This window comes from Aspergillus costaricaensis (genome assembly GCF_003184835.1).
Source record: "Aspergillus costaricaensis CBS 115574 unplaced genomic scaffold BO79scaffold_22, whole genome shotgun sequence".
Classification (NCBI taxonomy): domain Eukaryota; kingdom Fungi; phylum Ascomycota; class Eurotiomycetes; order Eurotiales; family Aspergillaceae; genus Aspergillus; species Aspergillus costaricensis.
Genome location: NW_020291822.1, coordinates 147,126 through 170,082, shown reverse-complemented (window position 1 = coordinate 170,082; position 22,957 = coordinate 147,126). Strand labels below are relative to the sequence as shown.

Sequence of the window (22,957 nt, the reverse complement as noted above, 5' to 3'; positions counted from 1 at the left end):
CGGACAATATCTTGATTTGGTATCACGGTACGTTCATCCCCTCCTCCCTCCCCCTTCCATCATCCCTCCTCTCTACCACCTTCCACTCACAAAACAAATATAGGAGGCGGCTTCGCCCTCCCCGCCAACAGAGGCTATTTCCAGTTCTTCTTGAACCTTATAACTCATCTGCGGAAATATCACAACAAATCGCTCTCCATCTTCACACTAACCTACACTCTCGCTCCGGGGGCCACTTACCCAACGCAACTCCGCCAAGCAACCTCCGCCCTCCGCCATATTCTAACTACTCACTCCCCATCCCAAATCCTCCTCGGCGGGGACTCCGCAGGCGGGAACCTCGTCGGTGGAGTCCTCTCCCACCTCGCTCATCCCCACCCTCAGATCGCCCCCATCCCTTGTGAAGGAACCCTCCGCGGAGCCATCATGATCGCTCCCTGGACCAGTCTAGCCTCGGACTACACCGACCAGGAGATTGACTCGCGCGGGGACCTGATTACCCCAGCTGTTGCGGGGCCCTGGGCGCAGGCGTATCTTGGGTCCGGGGAACGGGACCATTATACGGATTTGTCGAGCGCGCCGGCGGAGTGGTTTGAGTCTTTCCCCGTGGAGAAGGTGTTAGTTTGTGGTGGGGGGAGAGAGATTCTGTTGCCTGTGATTGAGGGGTTTGTGGAGAAGTTGAGGGAGGGGTTCAAGGGGGAGATGGAGTTTTGTGTTGGGGAGGGAGAGGGACATGTGGCGCCGATTTATAATTTGTACATTGGCGAGAAGGAGGAGACGGGGCAGGGGATGAGGGTGAGGGGGTGGTTGGGGGAGACTTTGTGATGGCTGCAGTGTAGATGTGTATGGCTGGAAAGGAGTATATATTGCTGGCAGGGGATGGCTTTATTGTTGGTATAAGTTCAGTTGTAGTATTTTTTGTGAACATTTGAATAGTACATATGGAATGAGACATGAAATTGGTATATTCTGAGATATGTCAAGACGAGTTGCCACGTAGCAGGCAGTATGTGCCTTGAAAGAATTCTGACATATCATATACAAATTGACCAAGTAGCTACACCGTTTCTTGTTCTAACTCCAACAATAAAGTCAACTCATGCAATGCACCTTACACAAATCATTATATTAACATTATACATGAATAACCCAAGCTCCAAAACCAAATAAGGTAACTATTTACTAACATCATTCTCTTTCTGCCACGCCCTCAACTTGACCAAATCCTTCGACGCCAGCCCCCTCGCCGTCTCCTGTAACCATGTCGGCCACGCCCGCACCAAACTAATCCACCACAATGATTCAGGTAAAACAAGCTGTCCACTCTTCCCTGAGATAATCTGCTTCGCGATAGTACTGCCCACCCTCTCCACCGTCAAAACGGGCTGCTTGAATTCCTTTCCAGCATCTGTGAGCTGCTGAATCATGGGTGTGCGCACCCACAGTGGATGAACCACACTATGTATTATTAGCCTTCTTCCCTGCATCGAAAAGAGAAAAGAGAAGAAAGCTTACCTCGTCTTCACCCCCGTAGTCTTATGCCAATACTTTAGCTCCTGCCCCAACCCCTCATGGAATGCCAAGGCACTCGCCTTCGAACAGCTATAATCCACAATCTCTCCGAGCGACATGAAACTAGCCTGACTAGCCACCGTCACGACATGGCCATGGTTTCTCTCGATCATGGCGGGGAGGAACTCCTTCACGGTGAGAAAGTGTGAAATCGTATTCACTTCGAAAGTTTGTCTAATCTTGGCCTCGGGTTCGTCGAGGATCGTCGCGTCGTTGGCGACACCTGCGTTGTTCACAAGAACTGTGGGATGGCCGTGTTCGCGCCGAATCTGTTCTGCTACGGGGTGCAGTGCGGCGGAGGAGGTGATATCTGCTTTGTAGAAGTGGACGTTTGGTGCTGTTTCATATTAGTGGCTGAAAGTTTGTGTTGTAGGAAAGGGGGCGTACGGAGTTTGAAGGTGGGTTCACTAATGTCGAGAATGATAACTTTCGCGCCATGCGAGGATAGTTCTGTCATGACTTGCTTGCCGATGCCACTGCATCCGCCGGTTAGGAGGACGAGTTCGCGGGCATTGTCCCATTTCCGGGTGCTGATATTGCTAAGGGATAGCGAGTTGAGGACGCGGTTGGTTTGGCGCAGAGCAGTGAAAGCTAAGATAGCAGCGAGAGCTTTAGGGACCAGCGGGTGCAGCAATGCTTGCTGTGCTGGAGGGGGCAGATTGGCCAGGGCAGTTTGAGTCCATTCGTGGACAACAGGAGGGATGAATGACATGATGGTGGTATACAATTCTATTGGTGGTGATTTCTTCAAGGTACCTTGATCAAGCTAAGATAAGGTAAAAGTGTGGCAGCCCTTGCTATATATCCCTTCCATCGATGGCCGAGGCTCACATGGCTGAAGATTGTGGCATGAATGCGGCATTCTGTACATTCCACAAACTGAGAACTCCCCAAACGGGAAATCGTTGCGATTGATCCGCGGTTAACTTTCGGACAACAACAAATTGCGGAGATGTTGATCCATTGGTTTGCATTGACGCCGATCAACGGTGCCGATCCCATGTGATTTGTTCCTATCCCCCATAAATAAGGTATTGGGGTAGAAATATGCTCCATATCTACTCCGTACTAGCCTATCTGATAATGTTGAGCGATGAGGGGTCAACTAGGGCTGATCGTCGGCTCATGGCAACCGAGGCAAGACAGACGCACTTCGGTTGACCCTGGATGATGTCGATCCTCATACTCTTTTTTTCCGACTGCAATATTTCTCCTCAACATGACTTTCATTTTGAAACTATTCTCTGCGATGTCTGTCCAACATTGTATCACACCATGGACTCTCTCGTGCTGCTGGCAGCGTCCCTCGTAGAGGGCTACCTTCTTCAACACGGTTTACTCCCCGACTGGGCCTTTCGCAGTGTGACGCTGCTCGCACTGGCAGGCAATCTTATTCTCCGATTTGTCTGGGGGTTCATTATCTATCCATACTGGGTGAATCCATTGCGTCATCTGCCTACCCTACCGGTATACTTTGTATCCTACCTTCTCATTGCAATAACAGTCACTAAAAGTTCCAGGGCAACCTCAATCATGCGCGCGTCCTCTTCGACGACCCCCGCGGTCGTCTCCCACTGCAATGGATGAAAACTATCCCCAACAATGGCCTCATTCATTTCCGCGACATTCTCAACCGCAGCTTCTTGGTCGCCACAAACCACCAGGCCCTGCTGGACATCATGAGCACCAACACGTATGACTTCGAGAAGCCCTGGCGCACTCGCGAATTCCTAGCACGGATCATCGGCTTCGGGCTGATATTGTCCGAAGGAAGTGCACATAAGAAGCAGCGTCGGGCGTTGACGCCGTCGTTCAACGTACGGCATATTCGTGCGCTGTATGCGCTGATGTGGGAGAAAACGGGGTTGTTGATGGATGAGCTGCAGAAAGAGATGGATGCGAATGAGTCCTGTGTGGAGATGAGTGTTTGGGCGAGGTACACCATCCCCTTTGCTTTTTAGCAGCCAACATCCCACCTTTAAAAATACAATACTAAGCGACGAATAGTCGTCTAACACTAGATATCATCGGCCCCGCCGCCATGGGCCGCGACTTTCGTTCGCTCCACAACCCCGAGAACAAAGTCGCCGACAGCTTCCTCGCCATTTTGGAGCCAACCCGCGAAAAGATCGCCTTTTTGGCAGTCAACGTTCTCCTCCCGCAGTGGTTTGCCCGGAAGCTGCCATGGCGCATGAACAAGGTCATCGACACGGAGACAGGCTTCCTCCGCGACCTGTGCAAGGACATTGTATCAGAGAAGAGAGCCGCGATGCTTCAGACGAAAGCCACGGCCGCAGAACTGGAAGCGGATATTCTCGGCACGATGATGCTAGGGGGTGACTTTAGCGATGATGAGCTGGTTGATCAGATGCTGACGTTCCTTGCTGCTGGTGTATGTCTTGACCCAACCCCCATACTGATTCTTAAATCTATGATGGGCATATATACTAAATAGAAAACAGCACGAAACCACCGCCAGCGCCTTCACCTGGGCCTGCTACCTTCTTACCCTGCACCCAACATACCAGCCCCGTCTGCGAGACGAGATCCGCTCCCGTATTCCAACAGGATCGTCACCTATTACCCACGCAGACCTTGAATCCCTGCCCCTACTGAACGGCATCGTCCAGGAGGTCCTCCGCCTGTATCCCACCGTCCCGCTGACTCTGCGCGAATCCATCCGCGACACTACTGTCGCCAATACCGCTATCCCGAAAGGAACGAGAATTCTCCTCTGCCCGTACGCTATCAATCGCAGTCCTGAGTTCTGGGGCAAGGACGCGGATGTGTTCAGGCCAGAGCGATGGGTGGACACAGATAAAGAGGGGAATCAGGTGGTGAATGGACATGGAGGAGCCGGGACGAACTATGCCCAGATAACGTTTTTGCATGGCCAGAGAGCGTGTATTGGGAAGGACTTTGCTAAAGCGGAGTTGAGGTGCGCGCTGGCGGGAGTGTTGGGGAGGTATGAGGTGGAGATGAAGGATCCAAACCAGGTTATTCATATTGCTGGGGCGGTTACGACGAAGCCGGTTGAAGGGATGCATTTGAGGATGAGGAGGGTGGAGGGATGGTAAATACCTGTGGATATGGGACGGAGAGTATATAATTTCATGAGTTATGCAAATAGTTGCTTTTGTTAATAGTACCAGTCTATAATTTTATCAACGCATCACTTCTTGACTACTGGTCGACTCTTATGACCCGGTCCATGTGCATGAGAATGCCCATGAGCATGGCCATGTCCATGACCATTCAACAGCTCACTCGCCTTCCTCTTCCCACTCTTCTCCCCCTTCACCTCCTCCTCATCTTTGATATCATCATCCTCCAAATTAGGCCAATCCTCCCATCCATCCTCCCAAATCCCCGCCATGATCTCCTGCTTCTCTGCCCTCTTAACGCCCTTCGTCCGCATCACCTTCTCCCACTTCTTCATCTCCTTCTTATCTAACAGACACTCATCAAGCAGCTTTTTAATCGCCGTTGTATCAATACCCTCACCAATGAACACAATCTCCTGACGCCGATCGCCCCATTCACCCTTGAAGTCATCTTCAATAGACTTGCGCACGTCCGCATCCTCCGGCCATGCTTCGTCAGGTAATTCGGCGAACCACCCGCCACCACAGCCTAATGTGAGCATGGCGCCGGCTTGACTCCATTCGCCGAATTGGTATGGGCGGGTAGCGAACCAGAAGAAGCCTTTGGAGCGGAGGATGGGGGCGAGAATGGGGTCGGAGCGTTTGTTAGAGAGGATAGTTTCGGGGGGGATGGAGGTGATGTCTTCATCATCGTCGTCTTCTTCTTCTTCGTCCTCGGTGTTGTCTTCATCGTCATCTTTCATCTCTTCATCATTATCGTCATCCTCCTCCTCATCATCTTCATCATCTTCATCATCATCATCATCATCATCCTCCCCAGCCGCATTCTGCAAAATAATAAACTTATCATGCAGCAACTTGAACAGCCTGCGCGGATGAAACGGCCGTCTAGCCGTATAAACAAAGTTATTGATGCCATACCTGTCCACATTAGCCAACGAACCTAATCACGAAACAAAGAATTAGAAACGGAATACATACTCAACCGTCTCCGGCTTCGGCGCCACCCTCTCCCCATTCCCTGTATTCAACCGACTCATCTCATGCAGACTCCTCAACCAACCGGCACCACTCGCCGCCTTAACGAAATCAAACCTCCCCGTGTCCAGAATCTCCCGCACATCAATCTTGGAGTACTTCGCCTCCATGACCTTCGCAGCCGGATTAAGCAATTTAATCAACGTATGGATCTTGTCTTTAGCAACCTTATCAACAAGATCAATCTTATTGATGATAATCACATCCGCAAACTCAATCTGATCGACCATCAAATCGGAGATGGTTCTCTCATCTTCTGGGATGACTTCCCCAGAGGTATATCTATCGGAGAGGAACTCCGCGGTATCGAGGTTCGAGTAGAGATTGAATGCGTCGATGACGGTTACTGTGGTGTCGAGGGTGGTGAGGGTGTGTAGGCCGCCTTGTTTGACACTATACATACCGATCCATCAGCACACATCACTCGTATAATGAAAAGAATGGGGAAAGGGGAGAGATATACATATCCTCAATAACCTTCCTCTCCTCCACACTCAACACCTGCTGCTCAGCTCCACTCCCATCCCCATCCGCCTCTAACATCGCGGCCCCAAACTCCGCCGTGAACGTCTCAGCCACTTGCATCGGCTCACTAATCCCCGTACTTTCGATCACGACGTACTCAACCCCATCTTGCGATGCGAGTCGCGCCAGCTCGGCGAGTAAATCCCCGCGGAGAGTGCAGCATATACAGCCGTTTTGTAGCTGGATGAGGGATTCCTTTGTGTGCGAGACGGTGTGGTGGTGTTTGATTAGGGTTGCGTCGATGTTGAGACTATTCCTTTTGTTAGATGGTACGGGTATATAGATGATGGGACATGTACCTGCTCATGTCATTCACTATGACTGCGATGCGGAGGCCATGGTCAGGCGAGAGGAGGATGTGTTCGAGGAGGGTGGTTTTGCCGCTTCCCTAGTTATGAGCCATTATATTAGTTTTCTGGGGATTTGAGAATGAAGGGAGGCGTGGGAAGAAGTACTAAGAATCCAGAAAGGAGAGTAACAGGCAACTTTCTCCTCTTGGATGTAGGAGCTGGACTCTCCAACGCATTGTTGGGGATTGTTGGGTGGAGGGATTCTTTGCCGGAGTCGATCATATTGATTCCTTGTTACTTTTTGAGAGAATGAGAGGGATCAGAATCAAATGGAGGATTAGAGTAATTTCGTCTACTTCATCTACGTTATATACTTGTCACCACCAAGGTGTATATACTAATGTATACTACTTAGGGTTGGTTAGTTTCATCGACGTTGTGATTGGTTTGCGCCCAAGGTCCTCTTGTCTACAAGGTAGTACTAGTAGAAATTATGGTTTACCAAGGTACTCAATGTCGTACCACATTGCATGCTTTACTAATAAGAGGAATGTAATCAGTAAATAAACATAGTTCTATTTGTTTTACTACTACCATACGTGACATAATCATCATGGCAGACCCTAGTGACCACCCGAGTATCTACCGCGTAACACTATCATCACTCACACAATCCACCCCAATTCCACCCTGGATATCATCACACACAATCTCCGCAGTTCCCTTGGGGCTTGTTATATTGACATTCGACAGGGTAATGTTCGTGCACACCGCATCTGGCGAACAGACCAGATCCGCCACAATCTTGCCATCTTTACCCGAGGAAGAGCCCCAGATGTTCTCAAACAAGATGTTGGTAATGTTCACAGCAGACGGGTACTCGGCACACTCTGTAGCATTGATATCAAAGTAGCACTGGTCCAACACGATCGGCGCATCTGTGTTCTGGATCTGGATGTTCTTGTACGTGACGTTGTTGATGCGGCCGTAGCCGACGTCTTTGCCGGCCCAGGCCTTGAGGCGGGCGCCGTTCTATTTCACATTAGTCTTGTAATACGGGTCAGTGGGTGACGAGCCACGTACCTGTCCATTCAGCAACGTTACATTTTCAATGTATACGTTCTCAATGATATCCATCTCACCAGCGTACTGGCCAATACTACCCATACTCACGCCGTGCGTGTTGTTGCACCACATGTTCTGGACGAAGATGTTGGTCGTGTTCGGCTTTGGCGAGAAGCAGTCATCTCCGACATCGATGCGCATATTGGTGAAGCTAACACCGTCGACTTCGAGAGAGTCCATACCATCGGTGTTGGCGGGGTCGGACTGTGATCAGTTAGCTACATACCATTGGGATCAAACTAGACGCCAGAGGAGATGGAACTGACCGAAGCATTGGTCGAAAACGCATGAATGTACACATTATCAAAGGAGACATCATTAGTGCGAACGAAAAAATTTGTCCAGCACGGCGAGTTCAGCTGCGTGATGCCCTCGACCGAGACGCGGGTTGCGTTATCGGTGAGGAAGAGGATGGGGCGGTAGAATGTGTTGTCCGAGTCCTATTATTATTGTCATTATCAGCATATTCGTTCCTTGCAGGAATGTATGTGGATGTGGCATACCAAAATTTGCTTTCCAGCAAACTCATCATACCATTTCTGCCCATTGCCGTTCAGCACACCACTCCCGAAGATCTTGATGTCCTGACCACCCCAGCGCCAGAAGGTGATGGATTTCTGGAAGTCGTAGTAGAAGTTGTTGGCCTGCCAGTAGGTGATGTTGTTTGTGAACTAAGCGGTAGCAACAATATCAGTATCATGTCTCCTAAACCATTACCGAAGAAGGTGAAAGGAGGGATATACCTGAATCTCCCCTTCAAGCTGCACCTCAATATTATCCAAGAAGGTCAAATCCAACTTCTTCCCGATCACATAGGTCTCCCCCCGCTTCAACAATAACCGACCACCATGGTTCGCCTGCTTCAAGCCCCAGAGGAAGTCACTGGACACATCGTCAAGTTCATTGCGCGATGGCCGAATAGTAACTGTCTCGCGGTCTGGATACTTGGGATATTGAGCTCCAATGGCATGTAGATGTGCTGTGTTGGACGCGGGGATGATTTGTGCGCCGGGGATGAGGGGAGATCTGGGGACGGAGACGCCGAAAGCGGCGGTGAAGAAGAGGGTCAAAGGGAGGAGATGCATTTTGCAGGCCGATTCTTCTCTGCCGTTTGCTTTTACTTCAGTCTCAGTGAAAGTAAACAGACATTGATTGTCTAATATATATAAATTTTCTAGGTAGGTTTATATGTATGTACCCCAGATACATACGATCGATAACATCATAGCAATCTCGATAATCTGGGGAAGAATTGGGGTAAACCCCACGGGGAAACCGGGGAGAACAATTTCCCACCTGTCATGGTGATCTTGGCTGGTGCACGGGGTCCGCCTGAGCTGGCATAATTTCCCCGGATTGTCTGTGAGGCAGTTGGTGGAATTTCCCACCAATCGAGGGTGACTCACGGTGATTTGGGTATGGGTGAGTAATGGGGTGATGTCTTGGATGTTGTGGAGAGACAAGCGAATTGTGGGGATATTAACTGATCATGGTGTACTAGTATTATGTAGAGTGAGCTGGGAATGTTGTTTTTGTGGGTTTGCTGGTGGGATGATATCCTCCGTGGTATAGGTATACACATTGAGGATTGCTGTATTGCAGCATAGCATGACTCAACTGTTCTGACAGCACAACTGTAATTCAAGTATTATTGCAGGAATAACTGGTTTCTAGATTCTCACTAATACCTTTATTTCATCATTACCACTGTAGTGCGTGCCTGTCTGTCAAACAGCTCAGATTTGATGCACATTCCTTCTATACAATTATCCACAATAACCTAAATAATGAAATAATTAAACAACGTTAATAAGCAACCATAACACAAATCCCAGCCTTATGCATACCCATTTCAAATCTAGACGTAAACAGCAAAAAGCTCATAAATCAGCTCCCCCCAAAAACAAGTCTACCTCGGTCCAAAGCGAAACATCTATCTTCCCCACTAAACCCCCGCAGATCATTCCCAACAGGCGATCCCAATCTCCGACTTATCCCCACACACACATCCACCCCCATCATCCATTTATTCTTCCATCCCTAAATCAAAAAGGAAAACCTCACAATCCAAACAACTAAATCAACTCAGCTTCCTCCCTCCCAACACCAATGCAGTAATACAACTGATATTCCCAGACCACCACAACACCGACCGCGAAAAGCTCAACGTCTCCGATTCAATAAACACATACGCAAGTCCAAATAAAATCCTAGATATCGTGTACCATGCGCCGATACCGTTGATCACGTCGTTGGGGAGGCCTGTGTGCAATGCTACTACCACTATATCTCCCCAGATACATAATTAGCGGTTGATCTATGATGCCAAAGAGGAACATTGGCAGTTGAGGATAAAAAGGTATAGTCACGCACCAGCCGCCACGAAAAGCGGAAATCCCTCGACGGCATTGGCATGCGCTGCCTCCTGCCGCTTAAGTCGATCCAACTGTCTGCGGGAGATCTTCCCCGCTTGCACGGCTGCCTCGCCGTAGACTTTCAGGTCATCTCTGGGCGCGACGTTATGGTCGATACGGAGGAGGCGTTTCGCAGGCCGGGTGCTGAGGATGCCGTAGGCGTAAAACCAGTTGAAGAGGAGGTAGGGGACGGCGCGATTGGGAAGGTCGAGGCCTTCTGGGGCTGTGAGGCCGAGGATTGTGAGGAGGGAACTAATATTGGTCATTTAGTAGGATGTACTGTAGTGTAAAGTGACTGGGTGACTTACGACATGGTTCTGGTGCTTAATTTGGAGATGCTTCTGCTGTTGAGATGGGAGAGATTATATACTAACTATATCTATGGAATGATCGGCAGTCATATCGTACATCATAGCCTGTCGGCTTCACATGAAACTTTTTATCCTTGTTCGCAATAATTCGCTGTCCCAACGCCTCGGTACTACCAACCCTTATCTACAATAGCGCCAGAAAGTCCTGATCCCACATTTCGGGGATCGCAAAGTCGTTGAGGTCAAATAGTGTCCCGAATTCAGACTGCGTCCATTAGCATTAATCCACCTCATATGGTCAAACAAGAGAACTTACCGTATCTAACCCATACGAGGCAGGGTCGAATTGCATTTCCGGCGTCTCGAGATTCAACGATGGTGTAGAAACCGGCTACATCTGTCAGCATATATCAATAAAAACACGAACTGTACACCTACTGTCGACGTAGCCTTGGCTCGGACCGTCTCCCAGCTTGCCCCCTGCAACATCTGCTCGCTCATCTGCATACATTGCATAGCATCCTGCTCTAATGCCTTCTGCGGATCTTCCCCTCGCAGTCGCGCCTTCACCGATGACAAAGCGAGCGTCGGAAAAAAGAAAGCCTTCCCTCCCTTGCCGTTTGGTGTGATTCGGCTTCCAAATGTTTCAATCGTTCGCTCGACTGCCCCGATCATGACCTCCTGCTGCGACCGTACCAGATCGTTCAACGATGTCAACGCGCTGGACTGCATTGTCGATGTGTTCTGTGTGTTGAACTCGCCTGCCTGCAGGTACAGTTCAACGCATACTGTCAGAGCAGCGTGCAAGAATTCGTCGCGAAACATTCCTCCGCTCAGTTGCCCCAGATGCGGGTTCACCTGCGAGCTCGCCGGGGGATCGTGGTGAGAGAGGATGTCCAATGCGGACTCAAGGCAGATCTTCCGCGAGTAAGAGAATTTGGGCGACCGGATAATACTTAGCGCAAAAGGCCGATTCAGAACCAAAATCGACCGCCGCAACAGAAATGCCAACATTGACTGCGCGAATGACGGGCCCGGTCCGGCCTTCTGGAAGATCTCCAAGCCAAAGTGCATGAGTTGGATCAGCTCTTCGCTCAGCCGCAAGGCCTCATCATATGATATCGTAAGTTTCAGACTGTTAATGGCTTTGGCAATGCGAATTCGCAGGGGCAGTGACTGCAGAAGCAAAACCTGAAAGGTGCTTTGTGTGTATACCCCTATATCTTTGGGAACAGGGTCATCGACCATATTTTCCGTCAGCTGGGAATCGTCCAGGTTAGAGGGCGCCTCGCAATCGTATTCGTCCAGGTCGATCGTAGGCGGCATACCGCCATCCAAGGACGACTGCAAGTCAAGCTCCAAAATGGTTGCCCACAGCCGCCGACGCATCTCGGCCCAAAATCTTGTCATCTTACCAAATCGATGAGGATCCCGATGCAGTCCCATGGTCATGGCAGTCCGTATGAGCGAGCCCGAGGAGATCCACACAATGTCCCCGTCAATAGCATCGGCCTGCCGTGCAATCATCAAAAGACACTCGATCTGCAAAATGTTGAAATCGATGGTCGAGCTGACCATCGTGAACGCAATCCACGACCGAACACCGGCAATCCATTCAGCGGCTGCCTGATACACCCTGCTCTCCCCATTGATCTTAGTGTTCGGGCTCAAAAAACAGCAACTGGCTGCCATCAATGCCAGAAGCTTCGCCACAAAAGACGGTTCTTTCGGCTGCACTCCCGACCAGAAGTTTTCGTACTGCTCCAGGAAGGTTGGGATATGCAGAATACGGTGTGTCGTCTCAAATGTGGTCAGATACAAGTTGAGTAGTTCGTCAGCGACTTGTCGAGGCGGAACCATCTCCTCCAGCGAGGGAGACTTTTGTTGATAGGCGCGCTGGTGTTCCTGTCGCTCTCGAGCCCATATCTCCCCCTTGAAGTTCTTGAACTTCTTGTAGTTGGGGATTCTCTTCATCGTACTGCGGCGGCCCCGCATGAATTTGCCAACATCATCAAACTGCGGACATTAGCACCATCCACAAATCAGCCATGGCACAACACACACTTACAAAAGACAAAGAGACGGACGCATGGCTCCGTCCAACGAATCGCGTGCGGATTTTCTTCCCTCGGAAACAACACCGATCGGGAAGATCTTTCACATTATCAATGAGATTCTGCGACTCCGGACCCGAACGATGCCCGATGTCTACCGAGTCACCACCCAGACTTTCTGGAGTGTGCATACACCCAGTTTTGGAGAGAGCGCTTTCCAGGAACTGGATGCGACTACGCAGTTCGTGCAACTCGTCTGACCGCGCTTTCGGCTTGGTGACCCTGTTGGTGGACTGGTGCTTGGAATCAAAGACGTAGACGCCCCCGTGCGCCGGACTGGCTCGACTACTGGAGATGCGCACGCGTTCTGGCGGGGTGCGGGAAGCGCTCCCCGACCCCGGCGCCTGAGGGCCAACGTAGATGCATTGATCTGGCGTTTTGGACTTCATGCATTGCCCACATGGCAGAGAGCGGTCGCATTTTAACTTGCGACGCCTGCAAATGGTACAAGATAGGGGTGGTCTGCGCCGTCGCGGCGGAGACTTTGGGGAGTGATCTTCATCCATGGCCTTGGTGGTTAGAGCGACGTTCTTGTTTGGGAGCGATGATGTGACTGATGGTGGTGGGTTGGACCGACCGTGCCAAGTCACCTGATGCAGTTCTATCAGTGGTGGAGTGTGGTGAATTTGAAGATGAAGCGGAGGGCAGCGACCGGCAACATCAAAGTCTTATCTGATCTGTAAGCTTACGGCCGAGCCCCACGGGCTTCGCTGCCTAATTTGGCTCAGGAGGAAGACGTGGTCATTCAGGGAGCGTGGCACTTGATGGGCTTGAGTGGTTAGTGGCAGCCTGGGGGTACTTTTGATTCTTAGTAGTATCTAGTTAGTCGATGGTTTAGTCGGCCTCTTTCAGGAGTCATGCGGGATTACGCATCGGATTTGCTTGATGTGGATGTCCGAGTACTCGGAGTTACTTTTTCAGGCTAGCTTCCCTGACATAAGCAAGTTTGTCAATGATCCACAACATGAAAAGGCAATGAACTAAGGGGAACTTCGCTTGTTGAGAAGCCATCCCAGGCAGTACCTTTATATATCAAGTGATACAAGTCAAGTTCTATTTATACTGTATCTAGCATGTCGAAGATGACCGTCTCTTCTGGAAAGATAGTGGAGGGAACGGCAAGCATGACAACATCAGATGCCGGCTCTAGCTGAGTCTGGTCTAGCTCCATTTTCCCATAAGGCTGAACATTGCACAAGTGCTTGTATCTTACGCTCTTCTCCCACAGATAAATAGTAAATCAATCAGAAAGAAACAGGAGTAAATATTAGTTTTCAGGCATTGACTGGCACAGTCTTATCCCCATCATAGGGTACCAAACTCGTCCTCATGGCTATAGATGCGTTGATAGATATCTTGAACAATGGAGCTGCTAAAACAATCTGTTCAATCTCGGCCTTCGGGCCTAGCTAACCCCGAGGATAGTCAATACTCTCCTCTAGTACTTGAAAGAGTAGTTTTGGGATTTTCTGCACTGGTCTTGTCTGGGTGCTGTGCCTAAAAACTAATAATCTCACGACGTATCAGACTCGTGCTGGTGTCCTCTCCTATCAAAGTCATCCATTCCGGAGCAAGACCACGTAGATACGCTATATATAATGGGAGAACAGCGATGGGATTTTGAACAGCTTCCATGTGAAAGAATCTCCTCCATTTCAGGAGTGGGGTCCGACTAGCCTCTTGATGTTAGCTTGGTGATCCGGTCTCAACGTAGCATGTTTCTTACGTGATAGTCTGAGCCCACCTGTCGAACATTTTGTCCACTTCCATGCTCCCTTCCACTCTATTGCCGACAGGTTCTGACCACTTCATTCATATCACCATAATCCATCCGCAAGTCTCTGTCGGCTCCTAAGCAGTACTACAATTTGCTATGTCGATTACTAAAGAACACCGAAGGAACAGTAATTAAGTCCAGACCCCTGAACAGGTCTGGCTTCTCCTAGAATCAGAATAGGGCCTAGTGTAGGTATAAAACCCTGTCGGCACATAGTAGCATACCAGAGTAAGTGTCTGAGTCGCCCATGAGAGAAGCAGATGGTGACGAGGAAGGCATGGGTAGTCCTACTGATGGTGCCCCCTTCTACCTACTCCCCTGCTTGTTCTCCCATTTGTATCTCATCAACTTCTTCTCAGCTAGCATCAAATTCCATGTTGAAGCAAACTGGTACCAACGAGCACCGCTATCTTCTAGCCACATTGTGAGTCCGCGAGGTACTCTATCGAGCCTAATATCCCCTTTGCGAATGAGATCAGCTGCCCATCTCTGTCCACGAGTGGTAGCAGCCACCATGTCGTGCACGATAGTGCAAACCCGAGCGTCTGATAGATGCGCGTTCCATGGGGGCGTTGTTCGCATTTTTACGCCTAGCCTGCTCTCACTTCGTGTTCCACTCTGTGGGTCAGAACGCAGCTGATCAGTGTAAAACGTTTCGTCTCTAACCTTTCTGATATGCTTTCAGCATTTCTGTTATATCGTCTTTGACATTGTCAGGTTGTTCCCACGTTACCTCTCCATTCTTCCAGCGGATCAACACTTCGTCTACTTTGATTAGATGTATACGGTCTGCCTCGTATTTTTTTTCTGGCCGTCTACAATTACTGGCGGCGTAAGCAACATCAAGTTATTATCTGGCATGCTCATCATTGTGCGCTTGCTCTATATGGGTTATGCTAACAACGAGATGGGTCACTTAGTCAGGTGGCAGGCGCAGCATAAAAAATAGGATAGAGGCTATAGTCCCACGCCAATACCCACACGGTCACATTCGGTCAACCTCAGCAGGGAATAGTGATAACACTTGCCAAAGTCGACATAGAAATTGGCTATAGCGTCTTGCCGGTCAGGGATGTGGAGGAAGAGGAGGTTTTATAGCACCAACCGTACCTGACGCATACATTCGACCATCATTCATCCTTTCATTTAATATAGACAGTATCCTTGATTGTTCACCTTGAGTAGTCATATGATGAATTACTTGCTGCCACTGCCATCTCTACGAATAACTATGCGAACATGGAAGACATGCAGACACCTCAGGTTGAAATGTGAGTCAAATACAATATATACAGGGTCTTTGCCATTGTCAAGTGAGTTTGCTATATTCGCGAGGTTATCCACTAGCTCCAGACTTGATCTACCGATGTGCAAGGCATTGACCGCAACATCAACATAGTCTCGGTCGATCATGTCCATGGCGATGGCTGGTCCGGTGTCTACACCGCATCAAAGACCTAACTCAGCGACTACACTGCGAGAATTGTAGGTTTTTCCTATTGATACCTTACTCAAGTGTCATACAGGCCTCTTGTTGCGGTGTAGAGACAAGCATACTTGTGCAAGCAACAAATCATGCAGTGACAGGATGGTAGGATATCATAGGACTACGAAGATTTAGACAGTGCAAAATGAGCAAACAATGCAAGACAGCGAGACAATACCATGTCGCCTGCGCACTGCAGCTTGAGGATGGACATTCAAAAAAGGCCCAAAACAATCAGCCCTGGCATTCGGGCTATTCCGCGGAGTTTCTCGCCAGTTGTCGCCCGCCGGGGACAGGCGGATTTGAAAGCCGACTTCGTTGGAGAGGGGTATAACTGCCTCGTGCGCAACATTATGAGAGTCCCATTATTTCCGAGGCATAGTTCATCACTCTCCCCATCACGATGATCTGGCACACAGTCCAACAAGTTGTCCGATATCCCCGAAAGTGGGAAACCGGAGTGGATATCAGATTCCGATACCGCTGATTAATGCGGGCCCGCGCGGATGATCAGCCGCGCCAAAAGACACCCAATCGCCGCCACTCCAACCATGTTATTTGAATACCTTCAACACCTCTTCACCTCAGCTTAGATCGCGTTGCTTTATTTTCCTTATCTTTTCCGCATGCGGGTGTTATCTCCTGGAGTTTCCGCCCTGAACTCACCTCTTCCGCAACATGTACACCCTGCCGGTCTTGATTGCGGCCTTATTTCTACATGTCAAGTTCCCCTTACTTCCGGGTCTGAGAGACACCCTCTATGGCATCATCGTCCTCAGCGCCTGCTGCGCCATTTTCTACCCGCCCGATACCAGGGACTTTATAAGATATACCAATGCATTTCTCTCTACCTCCTTTGTCATCCGCGCTGTGGAACTCCTCCTGGTCCATGATCTGAGTCACTTGAAGCGCCTGCAAAGGGTGTCTTACCTATCCTCTTCACCCGTATATACATGGGAACCCATATCTCCCACGCTAGGGTGGAAGCGTTTTGTTCAGATCTGCGATCTAATCATCAACCCGCGCGCTGTGGGTTGGAGCTACGGCTCTCCCAAGTACCAGCCTCCCGTCCGGAAGCTCGAAGCTGCCCCGGACGGCGCAAATGGGTGCGTTCCTAAACGCGAGGACATCGTCCTGGTAGCAGATGACGACCGCTTCTCGTTCTTGAGAGGCAAGATCGTTCGGGCTCTTGTAGCCTACTTTATCATCGACTCGTATCAGTCAGCCATTGGACGGAACTACTCCAGCGTCAGCAACTTCGTAGAGACATTTCTGACCAATGTGCTGGACATTCAAGCATCCCCGGCTACGACTGAGGGCGTAATTCGGTTGTTCATCCTCCCACCAGTACACTGGATGGCCTCCTACGCCTTCGTAGACGGAATCCACGCCGCCACCGGCGTAATCTCCGTCGGTGTGCTTCGGATCATCTCTCCACAGCTCGCAGCGGAACCATGGATGTATCCCCCTGTCTTCGGGGCGATCCGATACATGTTCACCTTTAGCTTACGAGGCAAGTCACCTACCCGTTTTACATTGCCCAAAGGACAGCAGAATAACAAAGTAACAATCCAGACATCTGGGGCAAAATGTGGCACGACCTCTGCCGTCGCCCATTCCTGGCCCTCTCCCTCTCCCTCATCCCGGACTCATGGCCCCTAGGCCTCAAACGCTTCCTCGTCGTTTGCCTGTCCTTCATGGTATCAGGCGTCGTTCACGCAGCAGGCACCTACGCCGTCTCGAAGGACTGGTTCGCCGCGTCCATGATGATGTTCTTCTTCTGCGTTCTGCCAGCATGTGTGGTCGTGCAGCAGATAATTTCCGATCAGATTCTGCCGCGTGTCCTTCCCGCGAAGAGTAACATCTCTCGAGTCGTTATTTGGCTCGTGGATGCGGCGTTCGTGGCCGCATGGGGCTATTATACTAGTCCGTGGTTCTTGAATTATAGTAGACTGCCGGAGGCGATTGAATCCATTCCGATGCCGGTTAGTTTCTGGGGGGTGGTGCTTTGGGTTTAGGCTTGGTTCTGTATTGGGGGTGGTTGTTATATAGTATAGACTGTTTCTTCATTACAGGTGGGGAGGGCGTGATGTTATGTGGGGTTGGTGAACGTTTCTTGGTTTGTTCTTTTACTTGTTTTGGCATAGCGATATGATACCATCTTATACAATTGCTTCTCTAGGTTATAAAGTTTGGATTGGATCCTGTTAGGGTTTTGGTTGTTAGCTAGAAGTTGTATGCCATAGTGTATGTTCAGCTGGGAGTAGTGATCCAACATTCATGGGTATTATATAGTGATATATGCGGATTGGCATTCATAATCAATAACTGCCAGACTACAGATCCTTAAGGTAATATCAAATGTTATACAAAATTCAGTACTTTTGTATCATTACTGCTACAATTATGTTGTTACAGGATATCCTCTCTCTCAGCAATGATACAAGCGAAGCATCCTGGAAGCCAAACTTACATGAACAGAGTGTCATCAAACTCTTGAGAAATCGTATATAAAGCTAGATGAATGAATTTGACAACGAATCACCGAAATAAGATGGTTGTTCTAGTATTCCCTCTCAAACACGCACATACTTGTACTCCTTCCGAAAATGGGGATAATGCGAACCCGTCCTAAGCTCTTTCTGTAAAATGAGGTACATCTTCCAGGCCGAACAGCTGAAAATTTCGACTGAAAAGTCCGCCGTTTCGATGAGGTCGTCCAAGCGTCGACACGCCTTCATCATTTCCACTCTGCCCTCCTCCGTTTCCCATAACTCAGGAAAAGGTTTGATCCCGAGGATCCAACTGCCTTCCCTTGGGTGAATGTCCCCATTTTGGTATAGTTTGAGGGATTTCAAAGCCAATTGGCCGATCTTGTTCTTTGATATCAGGCTGGTGAGAAACTCATATACAGGTTGAGCACAAACCACAAGTCTCAGGTGTTCTAGAGAGCCTGGAAGGTCTGCGGCATCTTTCAGCCCAGTTTGCGCCAGGCCAAGATGTGTGAGGCTTGTGAAGGCTGTAAATGAGCCATATTCACTAAAGTCACGGGGCCTCACAGCGTCCGAATCGGCGTCAATTTCCTGGAGGCTGTTTTGATGAGGCTTCAGGATTGATACTAGATCGGATTTTTTGGGATGAGAAGCATCTTCAGTTTCCCAGGCCGAATAATAGCAGAATACCTTGAGGCTCCTGCATGCATGAACCATTTGGCGCAATGTTGTTTGATGAAACTTAACTCCTACCAATTTCAGTGTCGTAATACTAAGAGACTTGGGTAGAAGAAGTTCAAGAGGTGGACAGCCAGGGCCATCCTCATCAGCGTCATACAATGTGAGCTCGTTCAAGTTGGGCAGATGCATGAGATGAAACAAACCTCTCATCGATTTGTGAAGCATTTCATCACATTCAATATCAAGTTCCTTCAAGTTGGCAAGATATCCATGGCTGCGCACGCTCTGGGAATCTCGCTCCCAGAGCGGCTCCAACCCTTCCAATCCTTCCAGGCCTTCTTCAGTGATTTTGAGACGTAATGTTTCCAATTTAGGCGTCAGCGTTATAAGAAGCATGAGCAATGAGTTCGAATGTACTTCATCGGGAGCTGTCAAATATTGTTGCTTCCAGCTCGCTGGAAGTTGGTTAGCTGCTCTTGCAAACATCACAAATAAGTCCTTCAGGAGTTTTTTCTCCCAGTCTTGCGGTAAATAAGACCTCTGGTTGAACGCCTCCACGGTCAAACTGCGTACACAGGCTCCCAAGTCAGGCCGTTCAATAACAGTTCGTATGAAGCAGATAAGAGAACCAATGCGGTGTTCAAACACAGGTAACCAATATCTGTCATCGATATAACCCCATCTCGGATATTGGCGGAAGATTTTGGGCTGGACGAGGGCACATACAGTCTTTGAAGTTTGGCAAAGCTTTAACAAGGTGTTATAGTCGCCGGATGCCTGCAACTTAGATATTATGAGCACCAAGATCTCCTGCGGTAGGTTTAAAAGACTCATTGTGGCTATCAGAGCGATCAAATGTGAAGGGGAATGCTTTCGCTAGATGCTGTTGTATGGGAAGGATCGATGTCGAGATAGAGGTGTAAAAGCGAATTGAAGATTAATGCACAAGCTAGCTGTTAACAGTAGTGATTAGAAGGTCACCTGGACACTTTTCATAATCCAGCATCTACCATAGGTTCAGGGACTTGTCAGGTGAAATCCGAAAACTCCCATGCTGGATGCCGGTCCAAATGATAGCCAAGGCTGGGAAAGTGGAATACAATGAATGGGAAAAACCATTCAAGAGACAGGGACTCAAAAGGGGAACTCCATGGTATTGGGTGGTCCGAAGTGATACAAAGAGGTCGGTAGTTGCCTTTCCCAACTGTCTCCAAAAATATATCATATATGTATATATATATATATATATATGTATGTTTTTGCAATATACGTTAGCACGAATTTTGGAGTGATGAAGCTGTCAGGGGGATGGTAACTTTTTCGGTTGTTGACTCAGCATTATATGAGATTAACTGACCATCTTAGATCAAGGCACAGGCATTTATATACACAAAAATTTGAAGATGAAGTTGAAGTTTATACTGGAGTTCCACAAATCAACCAAGGATGGCTCAGCCGCGATCATCTGATTGGGTTTATGGATTGGCAACAGCCGAGACCACAACTTGCCGTGGACTACGTCGTACGGTTCCACTTTTGTTACTCTCAGAGCTCCTCCTGTGTACCATCAAGGCCAACAGAGAATTGAATCGGCCTAGGTCGCACAACTGTCGCACAATTGTCGCCCATAGCGCTTCCAAGCTCAGATGCGGGCGACGAAGTCCGAACACTTCGACTCTTTTTGTTATTAATCTTCCGAGCCAATACTTTCCCTACTACTTCGCGGTCGGCGTCCAGCTCCTCCACCGCAGAAAACCCTGTTATCCTGTCCCTCACAGAAATGTCAGATAGTCAGCAAAACCCAATGGCTTAACCCCGAATTATACAAATAAAGAACGATGTTCTACAACGCCCTCATCCGAACCCACCACATCACCTCCCGCAAAAAGGTGTCTGCGCTGAAACGCGCAGCCGATATACACAATTGCTTCGTGCTTCTGCGCTCCGGTGGTTGTCCAGGGATAATGTATGTCGAGGCGAAAGACCAATCCGCTGTTGAGTCTTGGGTGACTGTCGTTCGAAAACTTCGGTACAAGGATTTTCAACTAGCCACGCGACCAGGACCCCTCCACGACGAGAATCAGACAGACCTTCATGATCAGAAGCAGTCATCCCACCAGACAAGAATGAGGGATATAAGGGCCGGTGTGTCAGAGGTAGAAACTGTCAAGGAGTTTGGGAGTTTAATGGAACAACGGGGTGTCTGGAAATGGTGGAGAAAAGGGATGGGATACGTTGGTTGATTTTGCGATCGCTGCAAGTGCATACGCAACTCATGGACTGGGCTCTCCTGATGATGGCTACCTATCCCCTTGGATATCATTCAACCCGGCACTCTGCAGGATCTGAGGCCGGGACTCACGCGTCTGAAACCAGCATACTAGTCACCACAATTGGAAGCCTTAACACAAGCAGCTGTTTCCCTCGCGTTCCAGGTCATCCAAATATCGGCAGTTTACAGTCGCGGAAATGTGTGCAATCTAATGTCGATACTACGTCATCTCATCAAAGCTATATACACGAACTCGATGTCGACGTATGCAGGCCTAGCTCACCCATGCAATGTCGAATTGTTATGCTTAGTCGCCCAGTTACGGTGACCGGGCAATCTATTAACGGGGCCATGTTGACCGATGTTGTCTTTCGGTGCAGGAACATCCAATGGCTGCGGCATCGGGGCCAAGTCTCTTGTTTGGTTCCTCGTTATCGAGCAGTCTGGGTCGGTCAATCCTTGTGGACCGGTACAGGTGTCTATAGCTTGCTGCAAGGCGACCTGGTCTGTCCAACCGTACATGAAATCTCCGTGCAAGCCGTATCCGGTTTTATCACCTGTCGCATATATCCAGTTCTTGTAATCTGGATGGGGTGCTGTGTTGAAAAAGAATTCCAGAAAGATGGAATATATCGCAACGGGATGAGACTTGGGACAAACACCCTTGTTATAGTCTCCAGTATCGGGATACGCCATCTACAAGTACTGTCAGAAAACCCCCAAGTGCTCGCAGACAACGACACCTACATGACTCTTATGATCTGAGCTGTCCAGGTTCTCTCCATCCCAGCAGGAGGGCATAAAAACCTGCGACCTCAACATTTCACAAGGCTGCTGAGGCAAGCCTTTTGTCTCATTCGAGCTTCCATCTTTGCCAATGCACATATGACTGATGGCACGCTGAGACCAATTCGAATCATTATAATTCCTGTTCCCATCTGATATCAGCATTGTCAGACATCTGGATAGAGAATAGGCGAACAAACCGAAGACTCGGATCCCCAGCAAGCATGCGCAGACCTTTCGGCGGTGCTAATGGAACCAGCTTCTCATCACAATCCGTAGCACCGGCCGTATAATTACACGCTCGATCAAAGTAATAAATACTCTATCTAACTCATTAGCCAATTCCTCTCGACCCTCAACCGAGCTTCCAGGACTCTCAACGAAGTCCAAAGCAATACCTACACTGGACTGATACTCCACGAGCTCAAATGACCCATTCCTCATGCGATGATAAAGCTGCGGAACCCAGTAATTACTCCTATCAATATCCACTTCGCACGTCGTCCCCTTTGCATTCTGCGCTGTGCTCTCATTCATTGTTCGCTGGAATGCTGTCCCCCCAGTAACAACATGTGTATGCGTAGATGGCTTCCCCGGCGCGACTATCGGGTCGGACAGTTGAGTCGTCAACGGATCGCAGCTGAAAGTAAATTCGTCTGTCGTGCGCTGCTTCGCAAGGACATTGCTACCGCTGCTGAGCAGAAGTAGCGCTGCGATGTAGCGGTTCCGCATATTGCTGTTCGTTCTTATCCGTATTCAAACAGACAGAGACACCATTTGCTTCATTCACCTAGCAAACAGCGTAGCAAGCAGCATAGAAATTGCAGTCGCAATCGGCGAAACCAGTATCTCAGGACACAAGAGTAAAAGCAATTGAAAAGATACAAGACAAACGAAATTCATACAAAGATAAAAGAAACTAAACCTAACCGAACTCAATATATTCCGTCCCGTCATTCCTCACGTCCAT

General features: G+C 49.2%; 9 protein-coding genes across 9 annotated transcripts; 3 read left to right on the top strand and 6 right to left on the bottom strand.

The window, feature by feature from the left end:
* Positions 1-72: 72 nt before the first annotated feature.
* On the bottom strand, positions 73-2,284 carry BO79DRAFT_238702 (SDR family oxidoreductase; the record flags this gene model as incomplete). Its single annotated transcript, XM_025684838.1, has 7 exons — positions 73-168; positions 295-437; positions 556-652; positions 734-849; positions 1,184-1,458; positions 1,516-1,909; positions 1,960-2,284. 7 exons carry the CDS (start codon positions 2,282-2,284, stop codon positions 73-75), a joined length of 1,446 nt encoding a protein of 481 aa, XP_025537920.1.
* A 563-nt stretch (positions 2,285-2,847) lies between these two features.
* On the top strand, positions 2,848-4,666 carry BO79DRAFT_269395 (cytochrome P450; the record flags this gene model as incomplete). The annotated part of the gene is made up of 4 exons (XM_025687194.1): positions 2,848-3,039; positions 3,093-3,508; positions 3,580-3,964; positions 4,035-4,666. 4 exons carry the CDS (start codon positions 2,848-2,850, stop codon positions 4,647-4,649), a joined length of 1,608 nt encoding a protein of 535 aa, XP_025537919.1. The 3' UTR covers positions 4,650-4,666.
* A 78-nt stretch (positions 4,667-4,744) lies between these two features.
* Positions 4,745-8,739, bottom strand: BO79DRAFT_229865 (CobW domain protein; the record flags this gene model as incomplete). The annotated part of the gene is made up of 9 exons (XM_025684062.1): positions 4,745-5,597; positions 5,658-6,107; positions 6,178-6,489; positions 6,539-6,627; positions 7,199-7,561; positions 7,613-7,858; positions 7,921-8,094; positions 8,158-8,325; positions 8,398-8,739. 9 exons carry the CDS (start codon positions 8,737-8,739, stop codon positions 4,745-4,747), a joined length of 2,997 nt encoding a protein of 998 aa, XP_025537918.1.
* A 670-nt stretch (positions 8,740-9,409) lies between these two features.
* Positions 9,410-10,453, bottom strand: BO79DRAFT_31526 (MAPEG family protein). The gene is made up of 3 exons (XM_025689066.1): positions 10,377-10,453; positions 10,028-10,320; positions 9,410-9,937 (listed from the first exon to the last, which is right to left on the bottom strand). The coding sequence occupies exons 1-3, from the start codon at positions 10,379-10,381 to the stop codon at positions 9,735-9,737; spliced, it is 501 nt and encodes a 166-aa protein (XP_025537917.1). The 5' UTR covers positions 10,382-10,453; the 3' UTR covers positions 9,410-9,734.
* Positions 10,454-10,460: 7 nt separating this feature from the next.
* BO79DRAFT_288600 (putative C6 transcription factor) lies at positions 10,461-14,852 on the bottom strand (the record flags this gene model as incomplete). Its single annotated transcript, XM_025688702.1, has 6 exons — positions 10,461-10,644; positions 10,696-10,770; positions 10,818-12,395; positions 12,448-13,083; positions 13,183-13,262; positions 14,585-14,852. 6 exons carry the CDS (start codon positions 14,850-14,852, stop codon positions 10,564-10,566), a joined length of 2,718 nt encoding a protein of 905 aa, XP_025537916.1. The 3' UTR covers positions 10,461-10,563.
* A 1,487-nt stretch (positions 14,853-16,339) lies between these two features.
* Positions 16,340-17,774, top strand: BO79DRAFT_238700 (wax synthase family protein; the record flags this gene model as incomplete). The annotated part of the gene is made up of 2 exons (XM_025684837.1): positions 16,340-17,269; positions 17,332-17,774. Exons 1-2 carry the CDS (start codon positions 16,435-16,437, stop codon positions 17,772-17,774), a joined length of 1,278 nt encoding a protein of 425 aa, XP_025537915.1. The 5' UTR covers positions 16,340-16,434.
* Positions 17,775-18,332: 558 nt separating this feature from the next.
* On the bottom strand, positions 18,333-19,846 carry BO79DRAFT_269383 (uncharacterized protein; the record flags this gene model as incomplete). Its single annotated transcript, XM_025687193.1, has 1 exon — positions 18,333-19,846. The coding sequence occupies exon 1, from the start codon at positions 19,761-19,763 to the stop codon at positions 18,333-18,335; it is 1,431 nt and encodes a 476-aa protein (XP_025537914.1). The 5' UTR covers positions 19,764-19,846.
* A 627-nt stretch (positions 19,847-20,473) lies between these two features.
* BO79DRAFT_269381 (uncharacterized protein) lies at positions 20,474-21,172 on the top strand (the record flags this gene model as incomplete). The annotated part of the gene is made up of 1 exon (XM_025687192.1): positions 20,474-21,172. Exon 1 carries the CDS (start codon positions 20,768-20,770, stop codon positions 21,170-21,172), a length of 405 nt encoding a protein of 134 aa, XP_025537913.1. The 5' UTR covers positions 20,474-20,767.
* A 194-nt stretch (positions 21,173-21,366) lies between these two features.
* On the bottom strand, positions 21,367-22,719 carry BO79DRAFT_175990 (DUF1996 domain-containing protein; the record flags this gene model as incomplete). Its single annotated transcript, XM_025679827.1, has 4 exons — positions 21,367-21,897; positions 21,949-22,129; positions 22,188-22,309; positions 22,390-22,719. The coding sequence occupies 4 exons, from the start codon at positions 22,717-22,719 to the stop codon at positions 21,481-21,483; spliced, it is 1,050 nt and encodes a 349-aa protein (XP_025537912.1). The 3' UTR covers positions 21,367-21,480.
* Positions 22,720-22,957: the final 238 nt, after the last annotated feature.